General features: G+C 44.5%; 1 protein-coding gene across 5 annotated transcripts in view; it reads left to right on the top strand.

Annotated features, from left to right (window-relative positions):
* Window positions 1-14,852, top strand: part of PTPRF (protein tyrosine phosphatase receptor type F) — a 393,615-nt gene that overhangs the window by 270,831 nt on the left and 107,932 nt on the right. For all 5 annotated transcript variants that reach the window (XM_072867821.1, XM_072867824.1, XM_072867825.1 and 2 more), the window contains one exon: window positions 12,189-12,377. In XM_072867821.1, coding sequence (XP_072723922.1) covers window positions 12,189-12,377 — 189 coding nt within the window. The remainder of the gene's footprint in view (window positions 1-12,188; window positions 12,378-14,852) is intronic.

Here is a 14,852-nt window from a genome sequence, read left to right as displayed (position 1 = left end):
CTGGCAGGAACACGTGTAGCCATGTGTATATGTGAGGGGCAGAAGGAAAGATGGTTCAGAGCAAGGAAGACAAACCAATTCATGCACTCAATTCCCCTGTAATCATTTTCTGAGACCTGCAACCTCATGGTGCTTTAGCCCCTGTCTGTTGAATGCTGCCTGCCAGTCAGTCAGGAATGAAACAAAACTCACACAGGGCAAGAGCATGATGTCCCCTCATTGCTGTTCTCAATTCTGTTTATCCTGAACCTTGACTTTATTGCATGAGAAGGTCCTGGGAAGTCCACAGTGGCTACCTTTTTTTCCCTCTTTTCTGTGATTTCCCATTTGAAAAAGAAAATGAAATAAGGAAACCTCAACAGCTACTGTGGGGACTGCTCCTCCCAACCACTAGTGTGTAGAGCTAGTGCAGGGATCTTCCTAAAGAAACTTGGAATTATACTGCAGTGGAAAAATAGCAGATTGTCTTTAAAACTTCAAGGCCAACTATTCTTCATTTTCAAGAGGGGAAAAATCCTTTTAAAGCTTTCCTTAAGTTAGTTTTCCAGCATAGTGAAGCTGAAGCTTGCCAAATCCAGGTGTTGTGTTTAGCTTTCTTGGTCAGTATCTGGTAGATGTAATGTTTTGGGGGGAAAGGTAGGGACCATATTTAAGGAAAACACAACCTTCCGTCTGGGAAGGAGGAGTCCCATGCCACCGAGCTCTGCAGCCCACTTCACGTGCCAGGGAAGAGGGGTGGGGAAACCCACAATTTCTGTAGTGATCATTTGGTAAAATGAACCTTTGACTAGCAGCAAATAAGTCTAATGTTAGGGAATGCATTTTCCTTGAACAGAAAAGGAATTTCAGCTGATCTCCTGCATTTGGTTTATATTAGGATGAGTACCACAGAAGCCAAGAGGTGGCATTTTTTTTATCCACTTGGCCTTGATGTGGTTTCACTGCCAGCTTTCCATTTATCTGTTGCATGCTCTTTAATTCATGAGGGCCTGCACTGGGGATTTGTTTAAAGCCTTGGCTGAAATTGTCAGCCACTCCTTTTATTGCACATCTTTCTGAAAAGATGGGTGTTGTGGCAAAGCAGTAAATAGGATATTGAGCCTCTGCAACGCTTGCTATCTGTAAAAAGAGGAGTATGTCCTCTGTTAAACTCTGATCAATTACATCATCCCAGCATTAAAAACCATCCCTTGTCTGGCAACAATGTCTTATTTGTGTTTGCATATAGCCATTGGCTTGCTACAGGTCTTTTGCTGGGGGCCTTTCTACTTCATATGGTCTCTGAAAGACTGTTAAGGTAACCAGAGTCTCCATCTAAAGTGATGTTGGAGCCAGTGCAATTAATGGATCTTCTAGAAAGTGATGGCTTAATATAAGATATAAAACTCATAGTAAGAGAATATTTCTGTCCCTGACTCTGGTCAAGTCTTGCTGTGTTTCTCCCCTTTATAAAAAGTAATTTCCCCACCAAGTAAATAACATTAGTTACCCGGTATCTCAAGATGTTTTCTGTGATAGAGTATTTTAAAAATTCTGAATGGAAAGCAGTGATTTCCCATATCACTGATCTGTCTGGAGTTCAGATTAAATTAAAGCCCTTCTTACAATTCTCAAGTGATTTCCCTGCCTGCAGACCCTCTATGCCTGAGCTGGCTGCAATAGAACAAGTGCATTGAAACTTCACATTTATTGTTTCATTTTAAAATAGAATTTCTCTGAGAAAAGGTACGTGAGAAACTGTCGCAGAGGTACCTGATGTCAATATGTGAATATTTTCTTAAAGGTTATTTTCTTTTTGAATACTATGAAGAAATAATGCCTTGGACTGTAAGTTTAATTTGTGTTTTACTGTACTGGCCTTTACGGGGACTGGTTCTATGTACTAGTTTTGCTAACTTATTAAAAATAGTCTGATACAATTTCTGACCATTTGCTCAAAACACAGGTTGCTACAATTAAGGAAATGGCAGATGGAGCCACATGCCTGAGAATTTATTGACAGTGGCAGGAAAGGATGGTGCTGGAGAAAAGGCATAGGGTGAGGGAAGAGGCAATATGGGAGGTGGAGAGCAGAGCAGGCTGTTGAGGACCAGGGCTGGTGCTTTTCAGCTTGTTCGTTGCAGAGGAGCCTTGTTTTTGTAGGAACTGTGTGTGTCCTCCTTTCCCACACCCACACGCCTTGATTGCTAGCTTTGGGATTCAAACTCTCACGGCATCACAGAGCCACTTTATCCCATACCTTGGCGATTTTGGAGGTTGCCTTCAAGTTTTGGTTTAGTCTTTGAGATCAGAGAGCAAAGAGGTGTTTCGGGAGGGTGTTCTTCCGGGGGGGGATTCTTTGTTTTCCTTTTGAGGCACTGGCAGTCTGTGAACACCAGAACTGGAGCATATTTGTGCTTTCTCTAATGACTCTCTAGCTCCTCCCCAGTACAATCTTAAATTTCAATTTCCAAGCTAATATTTCCAGAATATTTAGAATGTTCTCAAGAGTTTTTGTTTGGGGGTTTTGGGGAGGGTGAAAGACAGACAAGAGGGGGAGTTCTTTTTGTCTCTCAAGTAATATCACAGTGATTATCCTTAAAAGTTCAACAGTTATTATTCTTCCATGTTTTCTGAATACCTTCCTTTTTCAGTAGCTTAAATGCAAGGAAAGGCAGTGCTTTTTCTTTCCCATGTTGGAACAATTGCTAGAAAATAAGACTTTTTCCGCAGGGCATTTTGTCAAAACATACAACTTTTTCCCATCCCTAATCTTAAAGTTTTTGCTTGAGAGTTGCTGGCCACTGTTGCTTTGACAGGCTGTGATGTTCCCCCACAGGAGGAGAAGCCACTGGATTGGCAATGATGCAGACAGGCTGCAGGAGCTAAATAGAAATCAGATTTTAGCACGATCTAGCCCTTTCAGTAGGAGTTTAAGTGACCGAAAATCTTGCATTCTGGCCTGTGAAGTGGAAATGAACAGATTTCATATTCCAGCTGAGTGGCAGCAGGAATGCTTCACTTTAATCTGAAACTCGATGTTAGAAAGCGTGGGAGAGCTCTGCTGTCAGATTAACTAAGTTCTCGTGCATTTTTCCTGCACTGAACTGCAACCAAACATGGATCAAAAGTCAAATGCTCCATTAATTTAACCACACGTTGTATTTAATGGCATATGGAAATGCATTATTGATTGTACATCTTAAAAATGAAAATCTCTATGCTAATAGCATATCACATCAGTGCAGGTGAAGTAGTATGGAAAATGCAGAGGATTAATAAATGACTTAGAATACAAGTAAGAGCTATTTCCATGCTTTTCTCTGAAAAGATTGAACTTTTGGGTATGTTTTAGTGGGAGTGTTTATATATTCTGTCATGAGGAAACGTGCAGTGGCAATAGTTACGTTGTATTTCTCAGTATAAAATATTAAAAAGAAACAATGGTTTGAAAACAGTTCTACAGGCAGTTATATTCAACAGTTGGTACCAACAAATGGCACAGTCCTGCCTGAAAGCACAGCGTGGTCTTTTACTGTTCCTTTACTATGGAGTCTTAATAGCTGGCTGCAAAACCTTTCTGCATTCATTGTGTTTAAAGAACTTTTGTGAGTTTTTTCAATACATACTTCCAGCTGATGAGGTTTTTTGTAAGTAATAGTTGTTGAAAGAGTCTAGGTTTATTTATCAGCTGTTGGATATGACCCACAAAACTCTATTTTTACCTACTTGGTATTATGCTGTAATTTAGGGGGAGGAAGTGAAAAGGGTTAAAAAAGGGACGCTTACTCAGGCAGGGAATCTTGCAGAGATGATCAGTTTTACTTGTGTGTAAGCTCTTCCTCACCCACATTCTTGACATTTCTTGCTGTAGTTTCTGCTGTGCTGTACTCTGAACCCTTAAATGACTTTCAGTGCCATACAATCTAAGCCCTTTTTAGTACTTCATTAACATGAGCTATTAGTTTCTCTGGTCCCTCAGGAAAATGCTTGTTATGAGTTTTGCCTTGGCTTTGACTTGTCTGTGGACATTGCTCTGCATTCATGGCAGAATACTGGGCTTGGATTTGGAGCAGGAGGTCTAGGGTGGTCCTCACCTCTTAAGGGGCTTTGCGTCACACTTCCCACCACTCTACGAGGCTGTGTCATCAGCTTGGAGAGGCTCTGTCCAATGGCATGGAGCTTGTTTAGCCTGAGCAGATAAGCTTCTGCTATAATCTTCCTTCTCAAGTTTTTTAGCTCTTTTAGATGTATTGGGCCTAAGTCTTGGAAAAACTTGAGTTTAGGACCAGGACTGCAACTGTGACTGTCATTAAAAGGAAGCCAGAATGGAAAGCAAGAAGAGAGGTAGCCAGGATGACTGAAGGATGATGTAGTCGTAGGGATTTCATAAATGCCATCTCAGACTGTTGCAATCTAATTTGATAAAGGTGTAAATAATGGTTTTCTTCCAGGATGGGTTGAGGTCTCCTAGCTGACAGCAGACTCCACAGCTAGCACATACTGAGCAGAAGTTGTTAATACTTAGGAAGATCCCTAAACTAAGAACTGAAACAGTGGGTTGTAGGTGCAAACCTTTAATTTGCCTGAGTTTGTAACTGAATACTTACTTCTGGTCTGCTCTGAGTCAGCTTCAGCAGCTGTTAATCATCTTTGTGTTGCCCTCCGTCAAGCACAGGTCACAAGCTGTTATCTGTGAAGGAGAGAGAGGAATTGCCTGTTCACTACTGAAGCTGTGGCTAGACTCAGTCATCCCAGCAGATTTTGCAGTGTTTATGAAGACCCTGGATCAGAGGAGTGCAAGGCGATGGTAGTGGAAGTGCCCTTTCTCCCCAGAGTGACCTTCCTCACGCCTTCCCTTGGGCTGTGCTTAGGGGACAGCCATGCTGGAGAGCAGCAACTGTTGTCTCCATCAGTGCCTCTAGAGCCATGGCTCTTTTCTGTGTCCCAGCCTGAATCTAGACTGGATTAGCTACCCTGTGAGAAGCTTAGAGGCAACTATGGCTCATGTGTGGCTATGTCTGGTGTATCCTGGAGGGCTTTGGTAGCGGCGTGCTGTAGTGCTTCTCAAAGGGAAGGAGGACATATTTCCTAATGGAGGGCTGGCCCTGCATCTGTGGCACCACCTTTTGTCCTGGGCAGGTTGAGAGGCATCATGAGGCCCAAAGGAAGTTGTTTGGATGATAACAGCATCTCTAAGGGCTGGGATAAACAATTTGTTTCATCCCATTGGGATGCAGTGTCCCCTCAGGCCTGGAGAACCAAGGTTGCGCCCTGGGTAGGAGGGAGCACTGGGTGCCAGTGCACAGCAAATGCAGGGTGCTCAGCCCTGGGGAGGTGACATGTTGCTGCAGTGACCGTGCGTTACCTTACTGCCACGCACGTGGGAGCACGGAGAGAAGCAGCACTGGGACTTGGCAGGAGCCCAGGCTGAATCCGCGTCAGAGCCAGCTGGGAGGTGCTGCTACATCTTGCTCTTGGGAGCACCCGCCTCTCTGCAAAGCCGTCCTGCTCCCCTCTGAGATAAACAGGTGCTTGGGAATGGCCAGCTCTGCTACCGAGAAGGTATCGGTGGCTTGTAAATGGAGATAATTGCTGTCCAGCCATGAAAGGACATCAGCAACACCTGTCTGGCACTTGAAGGATAGCGCTGTCTCCATTGGGTGTTTTATGGACTTATAACCTCTAGAATGAGCAGGTCCTGTGAGCTCCCACGCCGTGAGCCCCCAGGGCAAGAATCTGCCTGACAGTTTATCCTCTTCTGCCATGTCTAGTCTCGTATTTTCTTGAATTTTCCTTACAGTACTTTCTTTGTTTTGGACTGACTCAGATTCTTTCTTTTGTGAACTGTTTTGCTGCTGCTGCCGCTGTGATCTTTCTAAGAGATAGCAAATACTTTGTTTACTGTAAGCTCTTGTGCAGTAATTCATGTGGTTACACCATGACACAGAGAAGTCCTTCTGGAGCTCGTTTCCACACCCACCCATTCATCTGCGCCCTTCTCCCCATTTTCGGCAGGCGGCTTCAGCATGTCACGTTGGCGTGATGTCATACCAAACCAGCAGATTTGTCATTAAAAGTCTTGTCATCAATAGATGACTGTTTGTATTTTCTGCCTGCCTGAAACTGTTTTATACTTGCTAACCCAGTAATTAAGACTTTGCTGCCTTTGAAACAGGTTGGTTTCACTGCCCCACCTTTTCCTTAGGCAATTACAAGGCGGTGCCAATGTCGACGGGGCATTCATTAGCCTGCATGAGACTTGGCTCCAGCAGTGAGCACGCACAAATGCACTCCTCCTCCCACCGCTCCCCGCACAGGTGGTAGCCTGACACCAGGCAGCCTCTGGAGACCACAAATTTGGATAATATTTTTGGTGAGCTCCTCAGGGGGCTTTTGTAAGAAGAAGGGTGCAGGAAGAGAGTGTCGCCTCAAAATGGCTGATAAAATGCTCTTTCTTGCAGCTTCAGTTGAACCTGAACAGAGCAGTGTCAGGGTTTTCTTATCCTGTAAAATGATGCCGTTCTTCTGGGCCGCTGGATTGCTCGACTGCTTTTGATTGTCTTGCGGTAATTGAATAGCTGCGCTGTGTAACCTGTGCTGAAGGAATTAGGACTGTTTATTCAGCAAACAGATGTCCTGGATTGTGGTGTGCTCACGATCTTACTGGCTTGCATCTTTCATTAGTTAATATTGCCAACTACCCAGGCTATCTTTTGCACTGATAATTTTGCATTTGCTAATGTATTTCAATGTCTCAAAGGGAGGTTTGGAAGCTTGTTAAATTTGTAAAGTAATTCCGTTGATCCATCAAATACGAGTCCGTCAGTAGACCAGGGTTACCCCTGCAACGCCCGATATGGTACATTGCGTCAAACTGCTACCTCTTACCGGGATCGGTTCAGCCCTGGTGACTTGAACTGGGGGAGATCCCAGCCTGCCTCACCGAATGGGTAGGGAACATGTGAAATAGCTTTTGATATGTGTATCCTGCTCCTGTGCAATGCTGACCGCAGCCAGACGCATTTATCAGAGATCTCTCCACCCTCAGTCCATTTCCTGGCTTGTCCCTAGTACTGCACACTCCTGAGTGTCTTCAGATAGCTGGCAGAATTGAAAACAAAGCAGGTTTGTGTTTTAATCATCCCTACAGAGCCTCTAAAATTGATGTTGGGCTGGAAGTTCCTCAGCTGGCGCAGGCTGGCAGGAGCCAGTGGCCCAGAGAAGCTGTTTCCAGTCCTGTGTGGGGATAAGGCCCAATATCTCACTTGAAATGAGTTGAGAACACCCCTTTCAGTGGGACAGTGGTTTTGATAGACTGTAAGAGATTTAACCTTACAGCTATAGCTGTAATGTATAGAAAAGCTACTTTTTGCTATTTCCAAATTGTATTGGATATCATTTTTTTCTCTCCCTCAGCAGTCTGAACAATTGGGCTCATGATACTAAGCAGGCCTGGCTTTTATAGGAAGAGGAATATGACAAATAACTCCCATAAACGTGTTTACAGTTTGCGCTATCATTTCTAAAATACCGTTTCCTACATTGACACAAAGGAAGTTCACAGCAGTAGGGGAAAGATTTTACAGGTACCGAGTCATGGTATGACCTCCAAAACACAGTTGCGTGGCTGCAAAGACCACCGAGTACAGTGCACAGCTGTACAGGGTTTGCGCTAGTGGGAACCTGATATCCAGCCCCTCCAACTTTTCTGTTCTGTGAGAGATTACAAGTTTTGAGCAGAATCCTGGGGGTAATCCTGCAGGATTCAGCCATCAACAGCTGTGCTCACCACAGACTCCTCTGCAGGCCTTTTCTGTAAGCAGCTGTTATCTACATTCTGTTCCATGCTGGGGCTGATCCGTGCTTCTCGTAAGACATAAATTGCAGTTGCCTCCGTGTCCCTTATCATCACTTGATATTTGGAGTGATGCAGAAAATAAGGATGCCCCAAGGGGTGTGTGTCTCTCAGCAGCATCCTCAAGAAAGGTAGTTTTCTGGGGAGCTGGTGAATGAGCTACGTAATTGCAGCTGCTACGTAATTGCAGTTGCTCCAAAGGAGGTCTCAGCTTTGGTCTGGGGCTGTGGGAAAGGTTTCTTACCTTAGCTTTTCCCTTAAAGATGGGAAATGTGCGGCACAAAAGAGCTGTAAGAAAAGGGGGGGGGTTAGATTTCTGTCACTTCAGAAAGGAGATTAGCAAAGGGAGCTGTCAAGGGAGCATGAGAGATCCTCTGCACATGCTGTCATGCTAGATGCCGGAGGGGCATTCCTGGCTCCTTGGTGACTGCTGCTAGCAAGACTTCAGCCTGGTCATGGATTTTCCGAGTTTCAGTTTGTAATTGCAAAACCCACTCATTTTTTTTCTCTCTCACTGTTTCCTTCTCCTTTCCTCCTGCTTCTCCCTTCCCTTCCTGCTCTCCTGTCACTCCTGCTTCTGGTGCTGTAGTCCATGGAGGGAATTAGAGCTTGCAATGCCAAAAAATCTCCTGCTTGTGCCTAGATTTTGCTTGGTCTAACCTAATGCCTACCTGAGATACACCCCTTCTGAAAGTATCTGAAACCCAGAAAGAAAAACTGGTTTAGATAGTCTGCACTTGAAAGCAGATTCATAGCCTGTTTTAATGTGTATTAAAAGCACACTAGCTATCCTTGAATAAAACCAAATGCTGACAAACTCATTTTCTAGAATAAGGGTATCCATGGATTGGCATGAATAGGAGGATAGCTATTACTGACAAGCTCCATGTGCAGACAAGTTAGTACAGCTAGCGAGGGCTGAAAGGAGCCGGGGCATGACTGAGCCTCATAATTAGACCTAGATTAGACTTTTGCCAGAGGGGAAGGCAAGGCAAGAACAGCTCTGAACCGTCACCTGTACTGTTTGAACAGAGAGACATCCCTCACTGTCCCAGGGAAGTCAGCAACGCCAAGCCGGGCTGGAACGAAGCCCCGTTATCTCTACAGGAGCATTGCTGACAGGGCAGGTGTGGGCTTGTGCTGGGCTGTGCTCTGTGGTGTGACCAGCTCAGGTTTTCTCCACAGCCACTCTTCTCCAGGAGAGTCCGGGGGGGCTGCCAGAGCCACACAGTACCAGGGGAGGACCTGCAGGAGTTGAGGACCCTCATTTCATGATGGTACAGGCACCTGAGGCCCTTGGACCACCTCCAGAGAAAGTGGTCGTCCTCCCCTTGAGCTTGAGCCCCGCACACTGTGACCTTGGCCCTGTGCAGGTCCCCTGGAGCTACTCCAGAACTAACAGCAGGTGAACAGCAACCTCGCTGTGTCTGAGGTGCCATCAGAGACCGGCTGTCAGATTTCCTCTGGTGTCTCATCACAGCAAACCGCTGCTCTTAAACGTCAGTGTTGCCTCTACATTTGATTGACAAGGGATCAAATGAGGCCTTGCTGCCTGTGCGTTTTTGTAAATGCAGGCATGCCAGCGCTGCTTGCTTGAGTTTTGGTGGTGGTATGGCCATAGCAGATAGGCAGGTTTCAGTCTCCAGGTGTGCAGGGGAACTAGGCTGTACCGGTACCAGTGCTAGCCCAGGGAACCTGCTGTGGCTCTGACTACACACAATGCACCACTTCTCTACTACTGTCATTTGCCACTATAGTTTTGGGGCTTGCATGCAGTTAAGAGGGAAAAGACTGTGTACCACATGAGCCTTGCGTGCCTGCCCGTGCCTGTCTGTGTCCAGCTCAGCCCAGGGTTGAGGGCCATCATGTGGTGGTCACCTGTGCCCTCTGTCCGGGTGCTGAGTGCCCAGCATTCCCGTCGGGCTCCATAATGGCTTGGGCTTGCAGGGAGTGCGTGATATGGGAGCAGCGCTGTACATCTCTTTGGAGTCCAGAAAAGGCTTCATCTAAGATTTCTAGTATGGCAGAGGTAGCTTTGCTGCCGGGTCTTTGTAATCAGCATCTCTCTGTTGTACGCAGTGAAGTTAAGGTTAGATCATATAATTTCTGCTGGTCTGTGCTCATCACAAACTGCTAATTTTGATTGAACAGTCACCTCCAGTGCAGCAGGCTGGTTGTGTGCCTGTGGATCAGACACCGTGGAGGGTTTTCTGATCTCTCTCGTTTCTGTGGGCAAAGGCTCACTGCAGATGGGAAGAGATTTCTTGCGCAAATGCTGGTTTCAGATTTGCTTTTAGCTATGTGCTAAGCCTCCACGCAGACTTTGGACAAAGTTAACTGGGTGATACTTAGCTCAGTGCATTCTTTGTAAAATCTTGAACAAACCAGAAAAGATTGTCAATAGTAATCATGGTGATTAGATTAGATCACTTCAGGTTTTCAGCTTCCCCAGAGTAAACATCTGTTTTCAATACCGTAAATAGCAAGGTGCTGCACTTTAGGCAAACTTGGCCTCGATCCAAGGGAATGTCATTGTTTACTGCTTTTCCTATGTATCTTCCTTTGCTTTTCAATCTATACCATGCTGTACTTCTGTGTGTACCCTTCTTTTGTTTCTTTTCAGCCATGTAGGAGTATGCATTGTGGTTGCTCAGTATTGAGTGCTTCTGTTGCTTGTTATTGAATGCTAGCTCTGGTGTCATTCCAGTTAAGCTCTATGTACCTTTTGTCTTTGAAAATCAATGGAGAGCAAATTAAAAAAGAACTAGTTTTTGTGGTTAAAAAAAAAAAAATTCCATTTACGTTTGCTCATGATGAGAGGGGTTTCTAGGGAGGCCAGTCTGGGAGACGAAATACAGTTTGTGCTTTTAATAAGCATCAGGAACTGTTTTTTCCTTTAGAAAACCTTGGATGCTTCATAGCCACTCTCATCTAAACAGAAAAACAATATTCCAGGGCATTGTTTTGTTTACAGCAGATGTTGCCTTGTTCTACAGAGTCTTGATTTGCAAACAAGTAAAGGGTCTTGGGAATTCTCCCGAGATCTTAGGGAGAAATATGTAAGATTAGCCACCACAGGCTGTGTTTGTGCTGCAGGTGTGGCAGTACAGGTAGAAGGAAGCACCTGAGGTGGCCTATTGCTAGTGCCTTCCTGGTTCCAGATGTGTGATGATAGCAGGAAAAATCAGATTGCAGCAAGTTCAGACTCCTCTGGGACTTGGGAAGATGCTGAGGTCTTGTTTGTTTAAACACTGCAGTGAGCTGGGACCCTTGCAGAATTGAATTTGCCAAAGGAGAAGGTTTGCTTAAGTTCCCTTAAAACAGGGGAAAAAAGAAACATACTGAAAATAATTGAGTTTCTGGTGCTTTAAAAGCTTCTTAATGTTCTTCAAGTTCTTTTTTTCTGCGAAAGTATGTCCTTTTGATTGCAGTTCAGGCTTAGCAGAGTACAGTACATCTTGCCACAGAATGAGTAAATGAGCTCTGTTCTGCAGCTGCTATTGAATGACGATGTTGGAGCATGCCTTGGCTTATCAGTGAAGGCTGCCTAATGTATTCCACCCAGCCTACCTGAGCGTGCTCTGCAGCAGCAAACCCAATTAACTCTTTTCGTACCTGCCATATGAATGGTTTTAGCAGTTATGGGGGTGCTTTCTTTTACAGTATTTCAGTAAGACATGCCAGAGCGTGCACTGGCCATTTCTCGCACACCTCTGTTGCTCTCTGCAGCCCAGAAAATGCACCCGGAGCTTGCCACAGCACAGTCTGGTGAGGCGGCTCATGAGCAGAGTGTGGCTCATTAGCTTTACATTCATTAGTTTCTAAAAGCCTTCTGAATCAGATTTGAGGGCATGAGGAAGAGATTTACAGTCTATCCTACCAGTGTGACAGAATGTTCCTAGTCAAAAAAAGAGAAAATGGGCCTCTCTGGACCATTCTAAGGGGTTTTATTGTTTAGCTGTTGTTTTTCAAGATGCCTCAAACTATTTGGCTTTGTGTTTGTCTGTTATCTTCAACTCAGTCCTCCCACAAAAAGGCAAATACCTGCTTTTACTGAATTATTAACAACAATAGATGGAGCTTACGTATCAATGAAAATTATGGACGTTTCCCAAGGCAATTGATTTAAACAGAGTTGAATTTAGTGGAAGCTTCTATTGGTGTAATGAATGCTCGTTATGGAGCCTAATGTGCTTTAAGGGCTTGAAAACCTTCTCAGTAGGGAAGTCAGGCTGCTGTTTTCCAGCAGAGACACAGATGCTATACCATGGCACTGCTGTCACTACAACCGTATCCCATCACTACGCCCGAACATTTCTCTTTAACCTTGTGTGTTTTTTTCCTCTTGCAGAAGACCACCTCCCAGCTGGCTTCCCGACCATTGACATGGGCCCGCAGCTGAAGGTGGTGGAAAAGGCCCGCACAGCCACAATGCTCTGTGCTGCCAGCGGTAACCCTGATCCTGAAATCTCCTGGTTCAAGGACTTCCTGCCTGTTGACACTGCAACTAGCAATGGGCGAATCAAGCAGCTCCGCTCGGGTAAGGTAGCAGAGCAAGTAAGCCTTCCCTACCTCCTCACTCTTCCTCCCTCTTCTCTTTACTTGCTGCTATTATTTTTTCTCGGAAATGTTGAAATGCAGTTCTAAACCCAAATGTCAATTTGATTTGAGATTGTTTCTTTTACAATATAAAAACAGTTTTTGGACCTGATCCTCTCTGGGAGGATATCGTGGCTTGTTAAAAGGAGACATTAGAGTGGACATGCCTTTTGGAACATCACCTGGATTCCTCCTTCAGTAGATCGTCTTGACATTGCCCCAAATCCTTGGTAGGCTCAGACGTTTCACTACCAACTCAACAGGTCTCAGATGCTTTTAATAGGAGCACAGTGCAAATCAGGACAACGAGATACTGGTTGAGATTTTACAATCAGTGGTCACGTACTACTTCACTCCTTACACAGACTCTGCAAGACAGTGCTCTGCTTTCTTTTGAGATCTTTATCATTTTGCTATGTGACACCACAAGAATAAAGAAAAATCCAAGAAGCAGCAATTCTATGGATTTCAAAGGAAGGTGGACACAGTTTTGAAATATACCATCTCTTTTTGATTTTTTTGTTTGATAAGCCAAACACTAGCTTTTGAAATACAGACGGTTAGTTCTTGTGGGTGGCTAAGAATGCACTCATTTTAGCGAGGAACTTGTTTTTCTGCTGCACTGTTAGGTCTCCCAGGACTGTAAGGCCCATTAGAGAATTAAGGAAAATAAAACGTTGCTTTATTCACTGATGAAGTGCAGCTCCCCAGTGTGAATTGTGGTGGCTATTTAACAGCGCACAGCAGCACTACACAGCAGCTTTAGTCTGGGGAAAAAAGGCCCACAGTACCCTACAGGAAGTACAGAAGGGAACAGAGCTGGAGCAACTTTGGTCTAGAAAGGCCTCACGCTTAAATAAGAGGCTGACTGCCTTGCCTGGCCACGATGTATCTCTGGGCACTCAAAAGCCATTTGTTATGAGTGCTGCTGCCAGGGCAACACCATCTTCCTCCTAGCAAGGTGAACGTCTTGACACATTTCCCCATAGCAGGAGCCCTTTGCATAAATCTGTTGATGCTTGGATGATAAGAAGTAGGCTTGTACTTGGGGGAGTGGGTAATGAGACATCACTCTCATCAAAAATAGAACCCAGCCTGACACTCCTGATCCCACCTTGATGTACCAGTGAGCGCTAATTATACTAATGCATTTATAGCTTATGAAATTTCCCAGTGACCTTTAGCTTATCTCCCCCACAACATGGTTTAATCTTGATCTGTTTGTGCTGAAAGAAAATATCACACTTGTTAATTATTCTGAGAAGCTCTAGGAAGCAGCAATAGGAAAGTGCACATGGATGTGTTTCACTTCATAGCTGACTAAATCAGCATCAGAAATTACCATAAATGAGCAGCAAGGCAGCTCCTGATGCACTTGCTGTACGTTCTCCAGCCTCCTTTTCGCAGGCACTTGGCTGCCTCTCTACCAGCTGCTTCACAAGTTTAGTGAGATAGAAAGTTTAAAAACAAACTAGTAAACCCTGTCACTGTGTCCAAGTTTTGCTTCCTATTCACTGTTCTTGAGCAACATCTCAATTGAATATTTCACCTGGGATTCAAACTCTAGAGCTGGCTGCTTGCTGAAGACACAGTAATTACCAAGGGAGGTGTCAAGGGAACCTTTTAGAAATCAATGAGCAGCACACATCCTCAGACTCGCAAAAGAAATTGATTAGTTCTCTAATGTAGTAAGGGAGGTTTCCACAGTTCAATGCAAGAGACTTCCAAATATGAGTGAAGTTTTATTTTCAGGGACCTGATGATACAATGCCAAGATTGACCAAGGCTCTGCTCCACCCTGGCATGAGTGGAGAGCAAGAAGTTTACCACTTCTCATGAGCCAGAGATTCAACCCCTGCTCGTATTTGTGGCTTTTTCCTATATTTGTAGTTGATATAAAGTAGGGCCTGCACTTTGAAGTGCCTGAGTCACTTACATGACTGCAGTCACCCTGTGTGAGCAGTGTGTTGGGTTGGGCAGTCTCTGATCCATTCTGCAAGGTGCTAATTGAGCTCTCCAGCACTACACCGTAGTGGGGCAGAGTTGTTTTTCAAAGAAAAGAGTATTTAAATAGATACCTCATTATATGGCAGAGTTTAATAGTTTGCAGAGTCTCTGCTCCATTAAGATCATATCTTATAGCCAGCCTGGCATATCCACATGAATGTCAGTTTATACTATCTCAATCTAAATATACGCTCATTTAATTTCATTTAATTAAAACCCAATAAAAGCTAGACAGATGTAATATAGTTAAAACAGCTACAGCACGGTGTGAGCCCAATATTGCATATATAGAGTGTCCGACCTTCAATGAGTACATAATATATTATTATTCAGATGTACTAAATATAGGTCATAAAGGTCAAAGCAGCTTTGGAGTCTGACGTAGAGAGGGGGTTGAGGGATTATTTCA

The sequence above is a fragment of the Ciconia boyciana genome, chromosome 7, assembly GCF_034638445.1.
Source record: "Ciconia boyciana chromosome 7, ASM3463844v1, whole genome shotgun sequence".
NCBI lineage: Eukaryota > Metazoa > Chordata > Aves > Ciconiiformes > Ciconiidae > Ciconia > Ciconia boyciana.
The sequence above is the reverse complement of the archived record's forward strand: the minus strand, read 5'-3'. Positions and strand labels throughout refer to the sequence as shown.